Source organism: Gouania willdenowi, chromosome 6 (genome assembly GCF_900634775.1).
Source record: "Gouania willdenowi chromosome 6, fGouWil2.1, whole genome shotgun sequence".
NCBI lineage: Eukaryota > Metazoa > Chordata > Actinopteri > Blenniiformes > Gobiesocidae > Gouania > Gouania willdenowi.
This window is the reverse complement of record NC_041049.1, coordinates 20257527-20281140: the sequence shown is the minus strand read 5'-3', so window position 1 is coordinate 20281140 and position 23614 is coordinate 20257527. Positions and strand designations below refer to the sequence as shown.

The 23614-nt window shown below is 38.4% G+C and overlaps 1 protein-coding gene across 1 annotated transcript in view; it reads right to left on the bottom strand.

Annotated features, from left to right (window-relative positions):
* Nucleotides 1-23614, bottom strand: part of utp20 (UTP20 small subunit processome component) — a 40629-nt gene that overhangs the window by 15248 nt on the left and 1767 nt on the right. Inside the window, exons 5-41 of the mRNA XM_028451767.1 lie at nt 23050-23238; nt 21779-21860; nt 21544-21681; nt 20443-20598; nt 20212-20364; nt 19985-20119; nt 19112-19189; nt 18875-19044; nt 18681-18806; nt 18450-18538; nt 17167-17272; nt 16930-17080; nt 16778-16840; nt 15626-15793; nt 14128-14204; nt 13965-14044; nt 11743-12007; nt 11493-11672; nt 9654-9744; nt 9295-9380; nt 8780-8905; nt 7741-7907; nt 7374-7582; nt 6822-6965; nt 5154-5233; nt 4828-5063; nt 4600-4744; nt 3724-3811; nt 3344-3487; nt 2562-2615; nt 2253-2405; nt 2014-2169; nt 1792-1932; nt 1557-1694; nt 1331-1470; nt 469-551; nt 27-349 (exon numbers count right to left, since the gene is read on the bottom strand). Coding sequence (XP_028307568.1) covers nt 27-349; nt 469-551; nt 1331-1470; nt 1557-1694; nt 1792-1932; nt 2014-2169; nt 2253-2405; nt 2562-2615; nt 3344-3487; nt 3724-3811; nt 4600-4744; nt 4828-5063; nt 5154-5233; nt 6822-6965; nt 7374-7582; nt 7741-7907; nt 8780-8905; nt 9295-9380; nt 9654-9744; nt 11493-11672; nt 11743-12007; nt 13965-14044; nt 14128-14204; nt 15626-15793; nt 16778-16840; nt 16930-17080; nt 17167-17272; nt 18450-18538; nt 18681-18806; nt 18875-19044; nt 19112-19189; nt 19985-20119; nt 20212-20364; nt 20443-20598; nt 21544-21681; nt 21779-21860; nt 23050-23238 — 5110 coding nt within the window. The remainder of the gene's footprint in view (nt 1-26; nt 350-468; nt 552-1330; nt 1471-1556; nt 1695-1791; nt 1933-2013; nt 2170-2252; nt 2406-2561; nt 2616-3343; nt 3488-3723; nt 3812-4599; nt 4745-4827; nt 5064-5153; nt 5234-6821; nt 6966-7373; nt 7583-7740; nt 7908-8779; nt 8906-9294; nt 9381-9653; nt 9745-11492; nt 11673-11742; nt 12008-13964; nt 14045-14127; nt 14205-15625; nt 15794-16777; nt 16841-16929; nt 17081-17166; nt 17273-18449; nt 18539-18680; nt 18807-18874; nt 19045-19111; nt 19190-19984; nt 20120-20211; nt 20365-20442; nt 20599-21543; nt 21682-21778; nt 21861-23049; nt 23239-23614) is intronic.

Sequence of the window (23614 nt, the reverse complement as noted above, 5' to 3'; positions counted from 1 at the left end):
TGTTGTGCGTGTGCGTGTTGTCGTACCTTTGCAGTGAGACACTTGTGCAGACGAGGCAGCACGCTGTCATTGACCGTCTGATGGATGGCTTTGATCAGAGACTCCAGCTCCTCGCTGCTCTGAGGCAGACCACTGGACACCACCAGTTTAGGAGTCGCTGGTTTTGGTGTTTTAACGTTAGCGTTCTCTTTAGTCTCGTCTTTTTCTCCACCCGTTTGATCGGCTTCCATAAAAACTTCAGTCGAATCAACATTCTTCTCGATCTCCATTGGCTCCTCATCCTCACTGGCATCTACATCTTCATCCAAAGGTTCGTCACCATTGTCTAAGTCTGTCACAGCTCCCCCAGCTGCTCAAAGACACATGATATTTACTGACTTTTGGCCCACGGTATGTTTTTTCAGAATGGAGGAAACCAAAAATATGTCCTAAAATCTTTATAGTGAGCAGAACGTATGAGCGACTCACCTTCTCTGGCCTTGGCAGCCTCCATCTCTCTGCTGAGCGTCTGATGGTCAAAGTGGAACGCCTCGAGGACATTGACCAACAGACTGGGAAGAGCAAAAGTAAATTTTCATTTGATATAGCACAAAATTCTGTCAAGCGCCAACAATCTCTTTGTCACATATTTGCAAATACATGAAAATAAATTTCTATCTCATTAATAATAAAATTCTAACTGGAATGTATGGACACCCCCATTTTATTTTTATTAAATGTCACAATGAAATGCACAATCTGGATTCGATCAGAATGAAACTCAGGGGAATAATTGATTAAACAATTCCATAAAGATCCATTTCAAATTGAGATATGAGTTTTTTTTTATTTTACCAATGATGAGTCATAGGGATTTTTTTATTTTATTTAAACTGATCTAGAATTAGTATATTGTTCTGAATCCCCTCCAAAATTTAAATGAATCTTCTATAGCGTAAAGTCAAAGTTAGGTTAAAGTTTTGTCAAAATCCGTTAAGTCATTTTGACGTAATCCTACAAAAAGACAAACAAAAAAAAACTAAATTAAATAAATAATCCATGGTGGAGGTAATGAAGTGGAGAAAAAAAAAGAAACTAACATCACAGACCACAGAGTAATTACATAAATTCATATTTATTCATTTATATTTTTCTTTATCTTTTCCATTTTAAGGTATCATCAAATCATAACCACATTGACACTTTTGATACACTTGATACCATCAAATTTGACTGTATAATTTTTAGTGGACAACTTTAAATACAATATTCTAGAAAAAAAAAGCTATCTAATAAATATTTGGAATTAAGAGGAAATTCCATTATTGTAATTGTAACAAATGAACCCTACCTGACAGCCAGTTTCTGTTCGGCCTGTGCTGTCTGTAGGATGTGGACGAAGTGCTTCAGGTAGTAAAGGTATTTAGACCAAGTCAGCCGGCGGCACACAGCTCCAACCACCTCCACGCACGCTGACGTCATGCTTTCATGCTGCAGTATCAGCAAAAAAAACAAAACAAGAGTCAGACACAAAATAAAACACATGCTAAATAACAACACTAGGGTTGACCTCTAACCTTCAGCATCTTCTCATCCAGCAGTGCAGTGGTGGCATAGGGCATGATGTAATTCTGCAGGGAGCGCGGGGTCAGCATGACCGTGCCCTCAGTCAGCTGCTTGGCTAACCTCCTTAGAGCACGACCACGACGATGGATCTATACACACACACACACACACACACACACACACACACACACACACACGTGTCAAACCATCACAAAGAAGAGTAAAATGTTCCGTCTTCTCTCCTACCTGGATGTGCTTCATGTGCTCAAAGAAGTCAGACTCTGGGTCGTTGTAGTCAGTCAGCTGCACCAGATCTCTGAACTCTTTCTTGGAGGGGAAAGTCTTCACCAGGCAGGCCAGTACAGTGGTGTACTCGTGCTGCACACTCTGGTAGAAGGAGGAGTTAGAATACTTAGTATTCAGCAGTAAAATAGGCTTCAAATTAAGCATTTCATGGTGTAGTTGTACTTCTGTCTTGCTGCGGAGCCCCTTGTGTACAGCATCCAGGATTGTGTGCTGCACCACATCTTTATAAACCTGCTCTGAAGCTCCCACTGCTGCCAGCTGGGTTATAACAGCAGACAGACACACGGTGGCGTTGTCCCCCAGCGACATGTCACCAATCTGCCAAGAAAATGACATAAAGGATGAGTCACTGAGAGTTTTAGGTTGTAGTTTGTGCTTAATCACAGAGTGGCTCTCCTGACCTCATAGGTATGAAAACAGTTGTACATGACGGTGTTGATGTAGTCCAAGTCCAAAGTCTGCATGTCTTTGACTCGCCGAGAGGCTTCTTGGAACGCTGTCAGACGCACGTCAAAGTAGACCTCATCCAAGTGTCGACTGTCAAACGCGTTGAGCTGAAAGCACCAGGAAGACAAACTGTTCAATGTAGCCATTAGCTAAATATTACACACAACAAAAATTAGGCCATGTTCAGCCTTTGGTCTGAATATAATGTCTGATAACTGCCAAAAAAAATGCTGAATCAGCGTTCCGACAGGTAATGGTCTCACCTTTGCTGCTAAATCAGTGATGTAGGTGAGCGAGGGCTCCAGTTCCGACAGAGTCTGACCACAGAGAAGCACAAAGGATCAATTAAAACTATAATGCACTTTGATTGATTAACAGGACTAATCAAGTATTGTCTGCAGGATAGTACACATAGTTTAGCTCAATAGGAGGATTTTAACAATAAATAAAACGGTAGCACATTATAATAAGGGTCCCTTAATTTACATTATTTAATGTATTATTAAGCAGTAATTAACAATTTAATAATCTATATAATTTATTTATAGTACGAGTTATTACATTATCAAACATTAATAAAAGTTACATAATGTAATCACTTATCCTTATGTATGTATTACTTTTTATCAATTAATATATTAGTAAAACATAATGTCTAGTAATCATTTACTTATGGTGTTTATGAAGTAAGATGTTATCAGCATTACTTAACCATAGTTAATGCTTTTTGGACATTGTCAATGCTTAATCATAATGCTTTAATGAACTGCTTATTAATGCATTAACTGATATGTTAATTAATGTTAGGTAATACATTATATTGATTAATAACATTTTATTAAACTGTTAATTAATGCATTAACTCATGTTAATTGAGGGACCCTTATTGTAAAGTGTTACCGAATGAATTAAATATTTGAATTTTGAAAGACAAAAATAGATAATATGACATATAATCCATTATTTATAACTTTTGATTATGAACAGAAGAGGAGAACGTAGTGAGACCGTCTCTGTTACACACAGCTAAAGTCTGAGGCTGTACCTGAAAGACGTTGGTGAGAGCCTGGCGAGGCATCTTGCTGTGAATAATAGAAAAGAGTTTGCTGAGCGGCCGCAGGAAGGCAGACGGCTGCACGCACTGTCGCAGCAGGTTCTGTACGGTGGCCAGGATGTCTAACTCTGTTTCCTGAAACACACACAGATCTCTAATGAGCGAGTAATTTAACCAGAGTAATAATGCACCAAGATGTGTACAATTCTAGTTCTATAGTTCTATCTATATCTAGTTCTAGTTTAAGTGACAAATTTATCTTCCAACATTTTCGGAACCTTTGCTTTAAGCTAAAGGTTCCCCATTCTGCACTACTCAGGGAAATATAACGTGATGAACGTAATAGGCATGGTTAAAAAGATGAAATGTACCTGTGGATTGTTGGCTTTCTGGAGATAAGGAAGTAGAAGGCTGATGAGGATGGAACTCTGCTCCTTGTCGCTCACAAATCGACTCACCCTGAAGCATCAAAGATTTGGTAAAACTTTATTAGATTCAAATCTTAAAGATGTTGGAGACGGTCATTTTTGAAAATCAGATAAATACACAGTGTAGGCCTCATAGATCAATAAATCAAAGATGATTTTCTTGAAAAAAGGTTGAAGATGCTCCAAAGTTTGTTTTCATCACCACCTTAAATACTCTGAGTTTTGCGCATTGAATTGTGGGATGTGGGGTCCCGTAGATAGATGGACAGAAGTGTTTACTTACCGTGGTTTCTTGCATAATCCCTCAAAAATGCTGCAAAAGTGTCTTCTTAACACATTTTCGATGTTTTCATAGATTTAAAGTTGTGTCAAATCGATGGTGGATGTTTATTGTGGTGCTTATATAAAAAGATTTGAATCCGTTCAAAACTGATCATCTGTGTGAGATGATAAAACACCGGGAACAAACTAGAACAAAGATGGTATCAAGAAAATCACTGTCCTCTGTTACCAAGTTTCCCTGCATTTCTTTGCCAAACTATGAAGTAAAAACACTTCCATGCATCCGTTTATGTGACTCCACATCCCACAATGCAATGCATGACACATTTCCGACAATGTCCATAAGAGAGTTTACAATGGAGATCAAAAAAAACTTTCGAGCATCAATTTCAACCATTCCTGTTGAGCAAATGGTATTTGATTTATTGATCGATGAGGCCTAAACTATGCCTTTATCTGATGAAAAGATGATGATGGAGGTCTAAATGATGTTGGCTGTGACTTCATATTTTCCATCCAAAGCTAACATGAACTTACTTGGAGAGGATATTGAGCTCTTTGGTAACCTGTGCTCTGAACTTCCTCTTCCTGAGTCGGTCTGAGTTGCGTACGACTCCGCTGAGGTAGTGCAGCAGGGTGGAGATGTGAGGCAGCAGCAGACGGGAGCCCTCGGTCAGCGAGTCTGGATGGGATGAAGCAGCACATTCACCTTTATGGACCAACCCAGAGCTCATTGTCAGACATACGAGTCTTTGATCTACTGACCTGAAGTTACGAGAGCGCCCTCCTCAGGCTGAGGGTCCGCAATGTCACTGAAGCCGATCTTCGTCTCATTTTCTGACTCGACAAAGTCTTCTGCTGTGGCGAGAGACTCGGCTATATCCATTACCATGGCAATGGTTGCCGGGGAAGCTTTCTTAGCCGAGAGGAGGGCAAAGACGTTTTGAAGGACGCCGCTCTCCGGGTGGCCCAATCTCTGCTTGGCAAGGAGCGGAAAATACCTGCATGGAACAGGACAAAAATCTATCTAATTCTATATAAACGTACACATATGAAAGGATGACGATGCATTAAATGAGAAGAATGCAAACCTGGCATTTTTGCACCAAACGTAAATGAGTTTGAGCAGCGGTGTAGGGGAATACTGGCTCTCTATGGATAGACGGCACACCTGCATGGCAAAATGAACACGTGTGTAAAACCAAACAATGAAAAAGTTTTAACGTAGATATGTTGCAAAATAGGAGAGCTTGTAGAATGTGATGTGAAAACTTGAAGGGAAAAAAAAAGTTAACTTGTATGTAAAAATGTTTACTTGCATCATAAATCTACACACACGTCATAAAATGACATCTCGTAATCCAACATTTACTCACATGTATTTATCCTTTACAACCACAACTCTGTGGTTATAAATTCTCCAATCTGCTGATACAGATGCACAAACCACTTTCCTCGCATGAATCTGCGCTGCTTGACTTTTGCAACACATTTCGGCGAGATGTCTGTAGCAAAACAGATTTGTACCTGTAGAAATCCCCTCCCTGCTCTCCTGTGTGTGTGTATGTGTGTGTGTGTATGTGTGTGTGTGTGTGTGTGTGTGTGTGTGTGTGTGTGGAGGGTAAGGGTGCAACGATTAGTTGACATTGTATTTATGTTAACAAAAATACTAATGTCACTATTCAGCTGTCCCAACTTGTGAAACGCAATATATTTAATTATATTTCACGTGTTCACAGACAAAACTGATCCCATTAGACAGTAATGTAACTATTGTTATTATTACACCTAAATATCTTGAATGATTAAAATCATCAGCTTGATCTGGTTTAATTAAAGTAAATCAGTGAGATTATTATCAACCATAACTTTATGTAACTCATTAGATATAAACAAACTAGATTCAGCTGCAATGGTTTATATTAAACAGTAAATACACGAATTTGGTTATTTTTGCTTTTCATGTGCTTTTTGTTTTTTTTTTAGAAAATAATTTTGTTATTAATGAGGAAATAAAATAATTATATACAATAACATTAATGGAATGACCAAAATGCACAAACTTCTTAATGTGTAAATGCTATTACTGAAGGAGATTCTAGTGTTAATGTATTCAGTTTATTTTGTATTTGTAAAGAACCTGTTTACACTTTAAGTTGGGAATTGTTGTATTTATTTATTTATTGTTTTTATTTGTCGTAATTTGCCCCAAGCCAAATTTTAAAAGATTGTAGCAACATAGAGCAAATAAATGTACGATTTGTCATCGGATTAGTAGATTAATCGTTTCAATAATCGATGACTAGTCGACTAATAAAATAGTCGTTAGTTGCAGCCCTACTGTAGGGGGGATTGACCAATCAGAAAGGTTTCTACAGATATGAACTACAAAACTGTGGTTGTAAAGGATTATAGGCACGAGTAATAAAACAAACGTGCGTAAATGTTGGATTACAAGTCTGCAGATATCATTTTATTTGTGCAAATATCAGTATATGCATTTGTGAACATTTCTTCTGTGACTTGACATTCAGATGTGTCAATATTTTCTTTGGGTTTCCATTTTTTCCCACCATTTGTGACATGAAATTCATTTCACGTGTGTGGATTTATTAAATAAGTAAACATTTTTACATACAAGTTCACTTTTTTTCCCCTTTCAAGTTCTCACACCACATTCTACAAACTCTCCTATTTAGCAACAAATCTACCTTCACAAAAAGTGACAAAAAAAGACCTTTAAAGCTTCTAGATCGTACCTGAGGCCAGACAACAGCAGGGAACACAGCCTCACACTCAGATGGGCTGAAGCTGTAAGAGTCGAAGCTTTCAAAGAAGTCCTGAATCCGCAGGATGCCGAGTCGACGCAGGTTCTTCAGTGGATTGATGCAACCAGGTCGAAGCTGATGGAAAATAGAGGTTTTCAATTAATGTCTAGCAAGAAACTGAAGATCTCATCAATGCAAAGGTCTTTATCTTAAGTCTTTGAGGGATGTAGATTAGAAGGCGTCGCCATGTGGCTCTGCAGAAAGCTGGATTAATAGATGCTCTTAAAGACAAATACTTCACAGTCTTTCTAAATTAACTTTTTCCTCCAAATTGTAGCAAGTATTTTTTGCATCCTAACATCTGTCAACTTACTGCCAATTTTTGCTAAGAAATGTTTGGAGACATTACAGATGCAAACAATCACTGTCTTGGTTTGACATCCCTATAGTTGGCATTTTAATAATAGACACACTAAGATTGTAAATGACTGATTTAAATGAAAAACATTATATTTGAATTTGCTTCACATTGATGTAGATTACCTGATCTCTCTTCTCTAAGACAGCAGAGACAGAGGCGGTGAGGCAGAGAAGGATCTGCAGCACTTTGGGCAGGTACTTCAGGATGAGGTGACCCAGTTTATTGATGACTACGTTGATGAGGTTGATGAGGCTGTGCTGGCGGCCCAGAGGCAGAACAGCACCCAGGTTTGTTTCTGCTACTGCCTGATTTACTGTAGCCAGACAGTCTCCTGTGGACACGGAGGAGGCGTTTCAGGTTTAAAATGAACTACAGGATGAATGGGATTCTCAATTGTTCAACAGGTGGGGGTGGGGGGGGACCCCTCTTTTAAATAAAGATAAAACTAGATTCAGCAAAGATTTGTATTTATGTATATGTCAGTGCTACCTTGACTGTAATGGCTCACTGGCTCCAGTAGCAGGTCGATGAACATTCCCAGCTCCTCCTCCTGGCAGCCTGCCAGGAAGCGCAGGATGATGGAGGAGCGGGAGGCGGCGGAGGACTTCCCCTGGAACTTACTGCCAGCTTTGGTGCGCAGACGGCCAAACAGGATCCTGTCAGGGACGACACAGTTTTAGAAGCTGTTTAGAGTACTCTAAATGTGTGGTGTCATTTCATAATGGCTTGATAATGATCTACATAAATAAAAATATGCACATATGCTGCATCATATGATGACAGAATCTCAGATGCTCGACTTATATTCTGAGTCGTGACCATAAGTGATAAAAGAGATGCAGAATGATCCAAACTCAGCACTGCCTTAAACCCCAAAGCACGAGAAACTTCAGCAATAACTCTGAAAGATCATTTAAAAATTAGATAATTATATTAGTAATAGCTTAAGCTCAGTAGTAAATGAAATAAAATAAATTATAAAAAGTGCATTTTCTCTCAAGTGTGCAGTTGGCTGTGTATGATGAAGCAAATAGAGATGCTGAGCTTCCATCTTGTCCATTTAAACCACAAACAGAAGAAAGAAGGCTTTTTTCATGAATGCGATTTAGCCCAGTGGTCCCCAACCACTAGGCTGTGGATCGGTATTGGTCCGTGTGGACCATTTGATGCCAGGCCGCTAAGAGAAAATAAAGTTTAAAATTGTATTTCTTTATTTTTTAAATAAATTATTTTTATGTATGTTGTATTCTGAATATTTTATTTAGAAAAAATGTCACTTCAGCTTTTGTGCTCACCTCTCCTTTACCTGACTACATTTGATTAGACTCTGAAGCAAGGCCTGCAAAAGCCACGAGGAAACGTATTTACTGTGCGACACAGGCACTTTAACAATTCTGGTTTAGCTCTAGCATTACAAATCAAAATATATCAAGGAAAAAACTTCATCAGTAATAATTAAATCTTCTTTTTCTGGAAATCAACATAAAATATTACAACAAAAAGCTCAACTCTCACACATGTGCAGTACCTCATGAGCACAGGGACAAGTTTGTCTCTGTGGGAAGCATCGACCACTCCCGTCTCATCCGAAATGTTAAAATGAACTATTTCTTCCTTGAAGTGTTTGTCATCCAGGATCCTCTCCAGATTCTCCCTGCACACACAAACACACACGGGTTAGGGACACGGTGACAAAAGCGCTTTGTCATGCTTCAGATTGGACGATCAGCTCATCTTCTCCCAAAATGCAGCCCTGATCAGGTGAACGGGATGTTAATGCTCATGTTGTGTGCAGAGTACAGTAGGTCAGTGTGACAGTGACCTGAGACAAAGCTCCATGTATGAAATGTAAAACTCTGCCCGGAAAGGAGCGTCTATCTGCAGCCAGGTGAAAGTGAGCTAAAGGGATAGCTTTGTAACAGACAGCAGAGGATGTAATGAGACACTGAGATCAGCATTCCTCCATTTGTAACCAAAGGAGGATGATAAAGAGGCCCTAAAATCATCCACAGTCAACCCAGTGAAGCAGACTACGGTACTTACTTATATGGGACTATGTTGGGGTCTTTGTAGGAGAAAACACACTCCAGAGCTACTCGCTGGATCTGCTGGTCCTGATGACAGAGCAACTGGAAGCAGAGAAGGTCAAATATGTCACAAAACAAAAGCTTTTGGAGGGACTGTGTTACATGCATTAAATAGAGGTCATTGTGTGTTCAATTTGGAAAAACATGAAGCCACATAAACACAGACACAAAGCAGTGAACAGCTACAGGTTAGCTAACAGCTGCATGTAAAAGGCAAGGATTGTGTCTGCAATAAAGCAGATAAAATGATGATAATCAGAAAAAATAGACAAGTGTGTGTGTGTGTGTGTGTGTGTGTGTGTGTGTGTGTTGTACCTGCTGATAGAGCTCGTAGAGGCTGCTCTCCATGTAAAGTGCTCGAGGGTTGGTGAATTTGGTAAATACCTGAAGGTGAGCAATAAGCTGCCTGGAAGAGAAAATAAGAACTAGAAGCAGCAGGAGGATGTTGACCTACAGTTAAACAGCATTTAGACACTCTTGTTTTTTTAAATTTATTTGATATATTTTGAAAGCACGCTTCTTATCCTTAAACCCTGAATATATACTGGCAGGCTTTTTCAGATACAATTTAGTTTGAAAGAAAGACTTATTAAAGCTGCAGTATGTAAGTTTATATGACATCATTTGGTCAAAAATCCACAATCATCTCTGAGCATATTGTACCGTAATCCAATGTGTTCTTTTCCTTCTCTTGACTCTGTATTCATTAGGGATGTAACGATTAATCGTAAGGCAGTTAAAAATCGATTCATAGGTACAACGATTCACATCAATGCTGTGAAAATTGAATCGCAGTACTTTTTTTAACCAGCAGAGGGCGCTACCCAGAAGTGTTGGCGGCGAGCGAAATCTGCTAATACTTTCTTTCTGGCCGCCTTCTACTCTTAAACATATTCATAAATGATTCATTACCCCTTTAGCACCAAAAGAATATCTGTAATATTACGTGAATATCTGTAAAAGTCAGGTTTTTCTATTAGCTCTGTCTGCTAGCATAGCATCTCTTCTTCACTGCAAAATATCTGCATGCCAACCGACCACTGGGTTACCAGTGCCCTCTGCTGGTTCAAACAAATATCTGACGTAAATACAGTAAAATGACTTTTGCTTGTTTTTTTGTTTTTTTAGTCCAATTGTTAGGGCACAAAATACATTTTCAGTTGCACTTTTAAAAAGAACTATTATGCAGTTTTGTATTGTTTATTATAGAACCAGAATTTAAATAATAAGCTTCTTCTTCATTTGTATTATTCCTTTTATTTATTTCATTCAAGATTTATTTTTAGTTAAATTGCATTGTTTTGAATAGTTTCTCAAGCGATTCTTTTGACAATGAAAAATAGTACAGTATTTTCCCAAAAAAAATAAAGGAATATTTTTCAGTCATTTATGTACAGTCCCATTTTGTAAAATAAATGGTGAGAGAATCGTATCGTGAACCCAGTATCGTGAATCGAATCGTATCGGGAGTTGAGTGAATCTTTACATCCCTAGTATTCATGCTTTAGAAATCTATGAGCATGACGCTGGATTTCAGCCAATCAAAGATCTTTCTACAAATAGAGTACTCCATGAACTGTTTTGGCTGTTAATATTGGCTACCAGACTGAAGTCATGGGCGTTCACGGACCATTAATGGTAAATGAGCAATGGCAGATGTACCAGTGAAAGTCCCAATCGCAGCGTAAAGCACAACAGTTACACGGCAAAGCACGCGGGAAAAAACAGACCGACGTGGGCTAAACAGACTCTGTCCGCACGCAGTCTGCCCCACATACAGAGTCTAAGGGAGAGTGAGAACAGATGGGATAAATCGCTTTTAAAATGAAGAGAAGCATGATTTGTTGGGTTTTTTACCTTTTATTGCGAATTATATATTTTGAAAGTGCTTTGAGATGATTTTTGTTGCAATTGGTGCTATATAAATAAAGTTGAATAGGATTCATAACAGGGAGGGGAGGGGGGAGTGTGGTTGTTTCTATACAATTCTACATACTGCAGCTTTAAAGGACATTTACTGCAGACAGAGTGACCCAATATTTGTTCAGCAGTCTCTTTGCAGACTTAAAAGAATAAAGCACAAAAACTACTAAAGTGACAATATAATATTATTGCTTTACATAATTTTCTTACAGAAAATATATGATCTCTTACTTGGCTGCACCTCTCCTTGAAAGTCCTTTTTTCTGTTGCCTGGTTTCTTGCTCATCCTCCTCCTCCTCCTCCTCCTTAGCAACCTCCATAGTCTCACCAGTCTCCTCTGGAGTCAAGTCACTCCTCTTCCTCAGGTCCTGTGTTGGTGCCACCAGCAGGTCGGTGGGATAAAACTCATTCCTGCCCACCATACAGCCGTTAGTATTTACATTTGACTTGAAACGATAAACGTAAATTTGTCTGCCTATACCTGATGAAGCGGAGCAGTAGCGGGCTGAGCTCACGGCTGCGCGGCTCCACCCTGTCAGCACACTGAGACATGGCGTTCCACAGCAGACTGCGGAAGTTTGGGAAGTCAGTCCTCTCGTTGGGGTTAAAGGTCGCCTTCAGCTGCTCTAGGAAGAGCACGCCGACGTCGCCGCTCTCAATGACGTCACAGCCAGGGTCACCATGGAGACCTGACGCTTCGGTATCATCATCATCGTCATCTGAATCGTCGTCCTGCACTTCCTTTTCTGTGGCAACCAAATAACACGCATACACATTATACATACATACCCATGTGTATATATATATACAGAATCTCAGATATATATATATATATATATATATATATATGGATGGGACAAAATCTCCCATGACAAGATCTCGCGATATTAAAACGTCACGACATGCCTCGTCGGGGGGTCATTTTTCCCCATTCACATTCTGACATGCTGACTCTCTCTACCCTCCACTGTTGTTCTTCTAGTCGACTAGATGCAGCAGAGGCATGTTGCTGCTGCCCCCACAGGTCAGCAAAAGAAGTGTGTGAGGAACATGAGCGGTCTAGAGTTTAGACCTGTGATTCCCAAACTTTTTTTGGCTCAAGTACACCCTTTTTCTTTTTTCTGAATCCATGTGCCCCCTTTGTCCGCCTACAACATTTTGCTCAGAATACTATGAAAAAATAACTATAGAGTATAATGATGGAATTAATGAGTGATAACACACATTTAAAATAATCTCATCTATCTATAAAGTAAGGAATCTCTGTCTCTCTCTCTGTGTGTGTGTCAGTCTGTGTGTGTGCCTGTCTGTGGCTCAAATATCTCTGCGGTTCAGGGACAGACAGAGAGCTCAGACTTTCAACATGGCTGCCTTTTGGTTCAAAGGTGTGCATTGTCAAATTCGTTTGAACTGCAATGGTACCATTGATTCATTATTTCATAAAATTGTCCACCTGAGCGAGTCACGTGTGCGCCAGAGCCAATCGCTGGAGAGTCCACCCCCACTTCCTGGTTTTGAACGGAGCAGCAATCCGCTGTGTATGTGTGTATAATTCTGAATACATTAGGAATTAAGTGTTTACAAGGTCAGTTTAAAGAGGATTTAACATTTATTCTGAATTGAAGAGGAATTAAAGCTCCCATGCAAACATGAGTGACTCAAAGTGTTTCTCCAGGCATAACTTCATGCTGGTGCGTTGCTTTTTCCAATGTATTCATTTAAATATACAGTATGAAAACACAATAGTTATCACTCTACACAACAAACCTAAATGTCTGACGTCTCACCTTCAAACTAAGGGCACTGCACTAGTTTTGTAAATAGGTGGAATTAAACAGTATCTAGTTACTCCTGAATAGATTTATTTCTATAGTTTTTATTATTTCCGGTCATCTCCCACACCCCGTATTTATAGTTCACGTTTTAATCAAGATTTTTCCATCATCATTATTATGATTATCATTTTTAACTAAAAATAAACATTATAAAACCCCATATTTGTAATGCTTTCATCTGTTAATTTTCCACTCCCTCTCTCTCTTTCATGTGCCATCGCGTACACATAGGGGTACACGCACCCCCATTTGAGAAACACTGGTTTAGACTGTGGATTTCTATTGAAGGACGTCATGATGATGGTGAGCATGTATTAGCTGCGTGCTTCTAGTTTCAGACTGGCAGGAATTATCAGTCTGACAGTTGCACTTTTAAAATAAAGTCTTATTCATGTTATTGTTTATTTATTTTAATAATCAGTTTGAAACTTGACAAGGTCATACAGCATTCAAAGTCAAATATTTTTTTATTTGATAAATATAATAATCATGAAACAAATAGAATAAGATACATTATTAGTATTTTGTCCCTTTTCAAAACATTATATTGTCTCATCCTGCAAAACAAACATTGTGTATCATCTCACAGCTCATTTTTATACCATAAATTAGCCGTTACAAACCGTTGTGAGTTCATTGTTACATTTATTTTTACACATATGGACCCTGTCCAAAAGATAGATCACTGTAGGCCTGTAGACTCCATGAATGTTATTTTTTTGTGCCAACTTTCTAATTGTGAATGCTAAACTGAAGTGTAAATACCTGTAATTAAAGACATAGGATTAGTCAGAGGTACATCTGAATTTTACTGTTTTACTTTCCCTCTCCTGTCTTTGACATAATACAACTAAGCTGGTGGTCTTACCAGCCAGCTCGGCAACCATCTCCAGATGCTCATGGTACACCTTCCAGAAGACCTTGTTGTCCATTCCTCTAGCATGAGTCCTGTAAATGATGATAGTTTAATTAAACTTGATGTAGGAGAAACCAATTTTCAACATACAGAGGTGGAAATGCCTTAAACTCACACAAGAAGTTCAGTGACTGGGTCCCACAGTGGCCTGAAGTTGACAAACAGCATAGCAATGAGGTACCTCAGAGGCACCTGGAATAAACACACACATCTTCTTTAATTTATTTTATTTTTTTTACTTTTTATTTTATGATTTTTCGAAGTTCAACATAGATCAAAACAAAAATAAATAAATAAATAAATAAATAAGTAAATAAATAAATAAATAAATAAATAAATAAATAAGTAAATACAGTCTGTGGGGTACTACAAAATAAAACTACAACTTGAAATTAGCTTTATAATGAGTCCACTTGAGCCAACATTTATTAAATTTACTAACTTTCAATCTCAGATGAAAGGTCATTTTTTCCATCACATAAATTTCCTCCACAATGTCTCTCCATTGATTCAGTGTCGGAGGGTGACTTTTTAACCAGGTTCTTGTTATAGCTTTCTTGCTAGCCATTAGCATTAATTTTAAACAAATATAAGTCCTCCTTTTGGACAGCACTCTCCGACATGTGATTTTATATGCAAAAACCTTTTCCATTTCGAGCACAACTTTTTGCCAGAAAGGTTGAATTTTTACACAATTCCAAAATACATGGGAATGATTGGCACTCCAACTGCCACAAAGTCTCCAGCACTGTTGAGGAATTTTCAATTGTTTACTTTTAATGTGTGGAGTGAGAAAGAATCTCATCAAGTTTTTCCATCCAAATTCTCTCCATTGTCTCGAACTGGTTGACGTGTGCTGTAATAGACATGCAGAATGCCAATCCTCCTCTGACAATTCAATTTTTAATTCCTTTTCCCATTTTTGTCTAACATACCACGAATTATTCTGGGGGGCATTTTGCAGGCATTTATACAGTTTAGAAACAATTTTAGAGGGTAAACATCTCTATGCTCCAATCATGATATCTATTATATCACTTCCCTCCTGTGAGATCTGATTTATAACTTCTGCATTAAAAAAATGTCTCAATTGGAAATATCTAAACAAGTCTGTTTTATCAAGATCAAATTCCCTCTGTAGTTTTTCCGAAGGGTTTAAAAACTTTTCCATCTGTTAGTGTACACATGGCTGTAATTCCTCTGTTAGTCCACTTTATAAATGTACTATCCAGTTGGCCACTTCTAAATTTTGGACTAAATGCTGGCCACACCAATAATTTACAGTCACCTTCAATTTTACGTTCACTCACTATTTTCCACCAGACTTTTAAAGTTGTTTCAATAATTACATTACCTTGATCACACGGTTTACTAGTTTTATCCCCCAATCTGGTCTGCGGGTGACATATTGAATAGTTCAGCTCAATACGTTTCCATTTGGAATCATATTCTGGTGAACACCATTGAACAATGTTTCTCAACTGGGCAGCTCAAAAATATTCTTTAAAATTAGGAAGAGTAAGCCATCTTCTTTATAAAGCAGCATCACAACTAACTCCATATTTGCTCCCATATGAAACAAATGCAGGCTGATGAGTCATTGTGTTTCCAACCTGCTGGAAGGTTCCAGGCAGGCCCAGAGGAAGGCTCCTGGGCACCAGGTCGTGTCTCAGCTTACGCAGGTGAAGGAGCTTCTCCCTGTAGTCCTGCACTGAGGCCGGAACCAGCTCCGCCTGCAGACAGATGGCAAACACCGGCTGCACCTCCACACTCTCCACACCCTACACCAAAAAAAGACACACGTACACACACAGCAGTGAGAAACAGTGTTGGTGTCAATTATCATTGTAATTACGTAATTGGGAATTGACTACAATTATGATGTAACTATAATTGTAATTGTCAAAAATATGTTGAAGTTGTAATTTTTTTTGGCACGATTTAATTAAACACAAAACTGGGGAAGCACGTTACAGTTCTGGCTTACACATACGCAGTTAATTATTAAAATATATTTCGTATCCAATTTACCCGTCAGTTCTCTTGAGGATAATTTCACCATTAAAACAATTGAAACAGACATATGTATATGTATACTGACAGAAAAAAGGCTGAGACGCCCATACCAAAATATTGATACCAATATTTGGTAACGTTTACATAGGGCGGACATTAAGCTGTCATTATTATGGCATGACACCTGTCAATAGCATGAATTATGTGTCAGGAATGCTGTCAATATGTGTCGCTAAGATACCCTAACCCCACAATCTAGTGGGGTTAGGGAACCTAAAGAATGCCAACATAGCTCCAAAGGTGTCATGACTTAGTGAACGACACTTAATGACAGCCTTCATGACACTTTATTCATGCTAATGACAGACTTATGTATAAAACTTCAAATAAAGTGTTATCAAATCATTCTGGATAAAGACGCCTAACAATGAAACTGAAATATGAGAAACAAACATTTTATTTTACGGCTGATTGGATCAAAACCCACATTATCATAACACAAGAGAAAGGTTACATTTTATGGGATTATTTATTAAAGGCTCAGTAATTGTGATTCACTGTAATTGAACTTTGGTAATTGAGAATTTAATTGCAATTGACTTTCAGGGGGAAAATAATAATCATAATTTTATTTGTAAATGGAAAAAATGTTGCTAATCGTAATGTATTTGTCACTGAACGTGGATAATTGAAGACGTAATTGTAATTTAAAAATGTAATTGACCCCAACCCTGTGTAGGAGTTGTTACCTCAGGCTGAGGAGGAAGCTCTGCCTCAAACTGCGAGAAGATCCTCAACGTAAGAAGTCGAATCTAAAAAGACGAATATTCTAAGTGAGAATCTGACACTCTTTTCAAGCTTGTTTTTAAGGAAGGTTTGTTTATGTGTCTTGAGGAAAAACCTTAGAAATGTTAGAGGAGAGGTTGGCGTGCAGTATCTTGAAGAGGTCCAGCAATGCACTGTGGGAAAGGTGTTCTGACACCCCACCAAGAGAAAGGCGGGTGTAGTACAAGTCTCCAAGAAGAAGGGCCGACAGGTCAGTGGGAAACTTCCTGCAACGATGACACAGACAATAACAAGCTCAGACACATCCTGCGTGAAGTCACTACACTGCAGAGAAAGGAGAGTCACAGCTTACTGCAGGATTGAGTTGATTTTATCAATGGTGACCATGAGGAAGATTTGGGCTGAGCCGTCTACAGCCAGCAGGCAGCTGAGTGCCTGTCGGGCTACGAACAGAGCAGCTGGAAAAAGGGAGGGGGGGGGTGGGGGGCAGAAGATAGAGGCTTTAGTTTAAATATCTGCTTTGAATACTACTCTAATACCCTATGTATCACTATGTACTCATTAGGTTTAGGGTCAATTATAATTACACCTTCAATTATTCATGTTCCATTCATTACAGGGGCTGCCATTTTTCTCAAATTTCAATTAAAATTGTGATTATTATTTTTCTTCTAAAATTTTCCTCTCAATTACATTACATTTTCAATTCCAATTATTCATAATTACTGATCCTTTAATTCATGGGTTCTCAACTGGTCTCACCCTGGGACACACAGTTTTCCGTGGTCATTAAATCGTGACCTACATTTTTTTTTTTTTAAAGAATTCAACCAACCAAATGTATTTTTTTTCAAAAATAGCTGTTGAAAATATACATACATAATCTTTTTTAAAACATTTATCTACATATTTTCCTGTGCAACATGTATTTCACAGCATAACTAACAAAAGAAAAGTTTCTTTCAAAATAAAAGATTAGTCTAACATGAGCAACATTATTTATTTATTATTAATAATAATAATAATAATAAGAATAATAATAATAATAATAATAATAATAATACATTTAATTTAAAATGCACTTTAAAAACACAAGATTTGACACTTAAAAGCTTTTCTAAATAAATATTTTAATAATTTATTTTTCACCAGCTGTCCGTGACCCACGCAGTACAGATCCGAGACCCACTTTTGGGTCCCAACCCACCAGTTGAGAATCGCTGCTTTAATAAATAACCCCATAACACTTAACCTTCCTCTTGTGCTAACTTTCTTTTAGCATCTGTTATGATTACGAGTCAGCTTTGAACCATGTCTTAAATCATCTGTAAAATACCATTTACAATTACAAAGTCAATTATCTGCACTCAATTACAAATGAATTACATTAACAACAGAAACCAATCATTTCAATTACACGATGACAATTATAATTGACCCCAACCCTGCCCACGACTATACACCTAAGGGAAGCTCCGATAGTGAACGTAAGAAAAATTTGATTTATCCATAAATCAAAGAAATGCACAAATACATAAAGTAATAAATAAATAAATAAGCTTTAAAATTGGTAACCTTTCTGTTTAGAAATAAAAAAGGAGTAAATGAACATTTGAAATGTTTATAATAACAAACCTTTGCCTTGTTTCTCCAACTCGATCTCATGGAGCAGATGGTTTAAGAAGGATGTCACAGCAGGAACGACACTGGTCACAGGTAAAGGTCTAGACAGATCAAAAAACAAACATAAAACAGATAAATAATCTACGTGTTGCACAAATATTAGCCTTCACTTAACAAAAATAGCAGAAATAAGTAAATAATAAAAAAACATGCATGTCAGTAGAGCGTATGAGTTGGTGGTACCTGAGGTGTGGCAGCAGTACGAGTGCGGCCCAGGGCAGCGACAGGTCAGTGTACGACTCCTTCACCTGGATCAGTGAGAGAACCAGTGGTGGCACGGCCTGTGGTTCTGATGACCCAGACTGATCACTGCAGGACGGACACACACTTTAGCTTCAACTGGGTCATCACAAAGCTGCAGAGGAGGAGTTTCTCACCATGAGGTGAAAAGCAACGGGTACGTCTCAAACGCCATGGATCCGTCTGTCGGGGGCGGGGCTTTGGCGAGGATCAGACTGACTAGTAACTCCAGGCTGCAGTGACGTGAGAGGGAATCACCGCTGGTGATCAGGGCAGAGAGGAAGTGAAGCAGGCTGGGCAGGAAGAGCTGGAGAGACAGAGGTCAGACGTCAAACTAAGAGGGAGACCCAAACATCACCTGGGAGAGAGCAAACCTGTTCAAAGTGTTTCATGGTGAACATTTCCTTGGTGAACTCCACAATCAGGTCTTCTTCCATTGAGCTGCTCAAAACCTGAGGAACAGAAGAAAAGGAACTCTACATGAGTATGGAATCACTAATTATTAAGTTCAAAGCACACACAACACACCAGGGTTATGATTGATCATGAATTACAATTATGATGTAAATATACTTGAAATCATCTGTTGCTGTTGTAATCATAATAGAATTGTAACTGAGTTTCAGATAATTGACTTTGTAATTGTTCTATAAAAACTGTCAATTACAATTTAATCAAACGCAAAACTGGTGAATCATGTTACAGTTCTATGGCTTATACATACTTAGTTAATAATTATTAAAATATGTTTCATATCAACTTCTCCCACCACCTGTCAGTTCTCTTGAGGGTCATTTTACCATTTAAACAAAATTGAAATGTAAGGGTGTAGTGACCAAAAAATGGCCCAAACTAAAAATATTAATACCAATAGTTTCATTGATTAGGAAGTCTAACAAGGTAACCAAGACATGAGAAACAAATTAGATGATAGATAATATGTTTTAGTGTATTTTACAGCTGATTTAAGATATGAGCCAAAACTGACCCGTTATAATCAGAGATGCTAACAGAAATAAGAATGGCCTTATTTATTAAAGGCCCAAATTGTGATTCATTGAATTTGAATTTTAGTAATTGAAAACATAATTGTAATTGACTTTCAGGGGGAAAATAGCAATTGTAATTTTATTTGTAATTGGAGAAAATGGCCATCACCGTAATCATAATTGAGTTGTAATTGAACATGGAAAATTGAAGATGAAATTGTAATAGAAACATGTAATTGAATCCACACACACTCAGACCTTTTGGATGATTTCCTGTATGAGGGCTTTGGGTAGACTGATGTTGTCCCCCAGGAGCAGAGAGGAGGTGATCTGAAGGATGAGACGCCCACAGGGAGCAGACAGAGACGAGCTCTGAATGAGGAGCGACATCATCTGAAAGCACAAACACAACATGTGACTCAAACCGTGTGATCCACGCTACCAGAGGAAGTCCAGCTTCATGTCAGAGGGAGTTTTCTCTTCACCTGACAGACGACTTCCGGCTTGGTGACCTTGTCTCCACCCTTGTGAGACACGAGGGTGTGAAGAATGTACAGCAACCTCTCCAATTGCTCCATGGCCAGGTTTGCACCTTCATCCTTCGCCTCTACGACGCTCAAGATCTGAGCCACAGCTGCCTGCATGATGCCACATAACCATTACACATGGAAACAACACACAGGTGACATCAGTGAAGAAACTGGCTGTAATTTTACCTGCAACGAATCCCATAAAACCAGGATGTGTTCTTTGTCCACGTTAGTCGCAGCAGCCTGGACCATGTGATCCAGAGCGTCTCTGACAGCGTCCCATGGTAAAGGGGGCCCTCGGCTGGTTGTGGGGCCGAGCTTTTGTAGAGCGACGGGAAAAGTCTGGAAAAATGGAGACAGAACCTCACACACACATCTTTCACTAGTGATGGTGAGATGAAGCCTCATAAGACATCATCGACAAATCGTTCATTTCTTGATGCGTCATGTGCCCACAAGACAACATGTATAACAGGCAGCTCGGATCTTAACCAGAACAAAGAGGTCAGAGCACATTACTCCAGTTTTAAAGTCTTTACACTGGCTCCCAGTCAGCCTCAGAATAGACTTTAAAGTTCTGCTGCTGTGTATAAATCTGTGAATGGGTTTGGTCCAGAATACATCAATGACATGTTAGTCAGGTATGAACCCAGCAGGTCTCTGAGATCTATGGACACAGGTCAGATAGTGGAGCCCAGAGCTCACAGTAAACATGGTGATGCTGCTTTTAGTTGTTATGCTGCAAAGAAATGGAACAAACTGCCAGCAGAGCTGAAGTCAGCATCTAATGTGAACATCTTTAAATCAAAGTTAAAGTCACTATTTTTCTCTACTGCGTATGATTGAGAAAGAGATTTTGGTCATGTTGTTGTTACTGTATGTGTTTGTTGATGATTTTAAATGATTTTACCAATGATGTAAAAAAAAAAAATTGTTTGTTTTTTTGCTGACTAATGTTCTTATAGATTTTAAGCTGTTGAATGTTTTCTGTTGCACTTTTGTAGGAAATGTGCTATACAAATAAATTGGCCTTGCCTTGCCTATATCAAAGCCACAAATGTGATTCATTTAAATTACTTTAGTTATGGCTCTTGGGAATGACTATAAATGACTAAAAATATATAGATAATATATTTATAATATATTTCTCTACATAAATAAATGTAAAATAAAAACAGTTTTGAACGTATTCTCAGTGAATACATTTTCCCAAAAGTGGCTCCCACTGGACTTCAAGAAAATTTGCTAGCAACATCCGTGATGAAGGGCTAAGGACGTGACACTCACTGCAGCAGCACAGGAGTGAAACATGTGTCGGACTCCTTTGCACATCTCAAACAGCAGCTGTCCGGCTCCCTCCGCCTTGTCCGGGTGCTCCTCCAGGTCTGAGAACACATGAGTCAGCACGGCATCCAGATCGGGCACCTGTGGGAGAGACAACAAGATAGCAGAAAAAAAGATGAGCAACCACTACTGCAGAAAACTGTTTACTTAATTAAACATCATATTTAATGGTGCAAACCTTTCTCATCAGAAACGAGAAACTCTCGGCTGCAAAATTGCGTATGTGTTCCTTTTTGTGTGCCAACAGTGTGCTGTATAAGCTGTAAAGAAAAAGAAGAAAAGACAAGAAAAATCAATGTAAAACATTTCACAGACATTTTACCTACAATGGTCAGGATGTTGGGCATACATTTAAGGGTGTTCCGATCGAATATTTGCATGTTTTTATTGGATTTGTTGAGGTCGTTTCTCATGGTTTTTCGTTTCTTCAATTATTTTATTTAATTGTAGAATATTCTTATGTTTAAGGTTAAAATTAGAGATGTAACGATTAATTGTAAGGCAGTTAAAAATGGATTCATAGGTATCACGGTTGATATTGATTTTCTGAAAATTGAATCGCAGTACTTTTTTTTAGCCAGCAGAGGGCGCTATCCACAAGTGTTGGCGGCGGGCGGAGTCTGCTAATACTTTCTTTCTGGCCGCCTTCTACTCTTAAATATGTTAATAAATGATTAATTACCCCTTTAGCACCAAAAGAATATCTGTAATATTACTTGAATATCTGTAAAAGTCACATTTTTCTATTAGCTCTGTCTGCTAGCATAGCATCTCTTCTTCACTGCAAGATATCTGCATGTCAACCGACCACTGTGTTACCAGCGCCCTCTGCTGGTCCAAACAAATATGACGTAAATCAGTGTAATGACGTTTTTTTTTTTTTTTTTAAAGTCCAATTGTTAAGGCACAAAATACATTTTCAGTTGCACTTTTAAAAGAAAAAGAACTATTATGCAGTTGTGCATTGTTTATTATAGAACCAGAATTTAAATTAATAGGCTTCATTTTCATTTGTATTATTCCTTCATTTATTTCATTCAAGATTTATTTTTAGTTAAATTGCATTGTTTTGAATTGTTTATCAAGGAATTCTTTTGACAATGAAAAATAAAATGAAAATAGTACAGTATTTCCATTTTGTAAAATAAATCGTGAGAGAATCGCATCGTGAACCCAGTATCGTGAATCGAATCGTATCGGGAGTTGAGTGAATCGTTACATCCCTAGTTAAAATGTATGTAACCCATTGGTTAATAATTAATGCGTCCGTTTTTCTCATATCTACTGTTGCAATATCACTGGATCAACTCTTTTCTAACAATTCACACAACAAAATAAGTAATAAAAGTAAAGTATGCATGACGCGTGCTGATATTGTATCAAATTGATAGTAAAAAGGTTTTATCGTGCTCATAAAAGGGAGAAAAAGTCCTTAATATGTGGACTCACGTGTAGATATTAGTCATGTCCTTGACCATGACCCTCCACAGGTACTTGTAGAGGTAGGACAAGCAGGTGAAGGCCCACTCTAGCAGCTCTGTGTCCTTAGAGTCCAGCAGCGAGGTGATCAGAAGGAAGAAGTCAGGGAAGTGAGGGTAGAAGTCAGTCTGCAGGTCTCTGGCCAGCTGCACCACCAGACTGAAACGTTAGACACAGTACACAAAGATTACCCAATGATGATTTATTTATCAAAGTGGCTATCCGTACGTAGATGTTACACGGACAACAGCCGGTCCTATTCGTACGTGGCCGATGACGTTACCGGAAGTCTTGAGACCATTGTGTACGAACAAAAAATGGCTGAACAAGCGATACACGTACGAATTCACTATGGCAAGAAATTCAAATCCACTTCAGAAAGTTAGGGTTAGTTAGTCCGTAACGTGATTTAGGTTTAGGGTTAGTTAGTCCGTAACGTGATTTAGGTTTAGGGTTAGTTAGTCGGTAACACGATTTAGATTTAGTTAGTCCGCAACGTGGTTTAGGTTTAGGGTTAGTCAGTCCGTAATGTGGT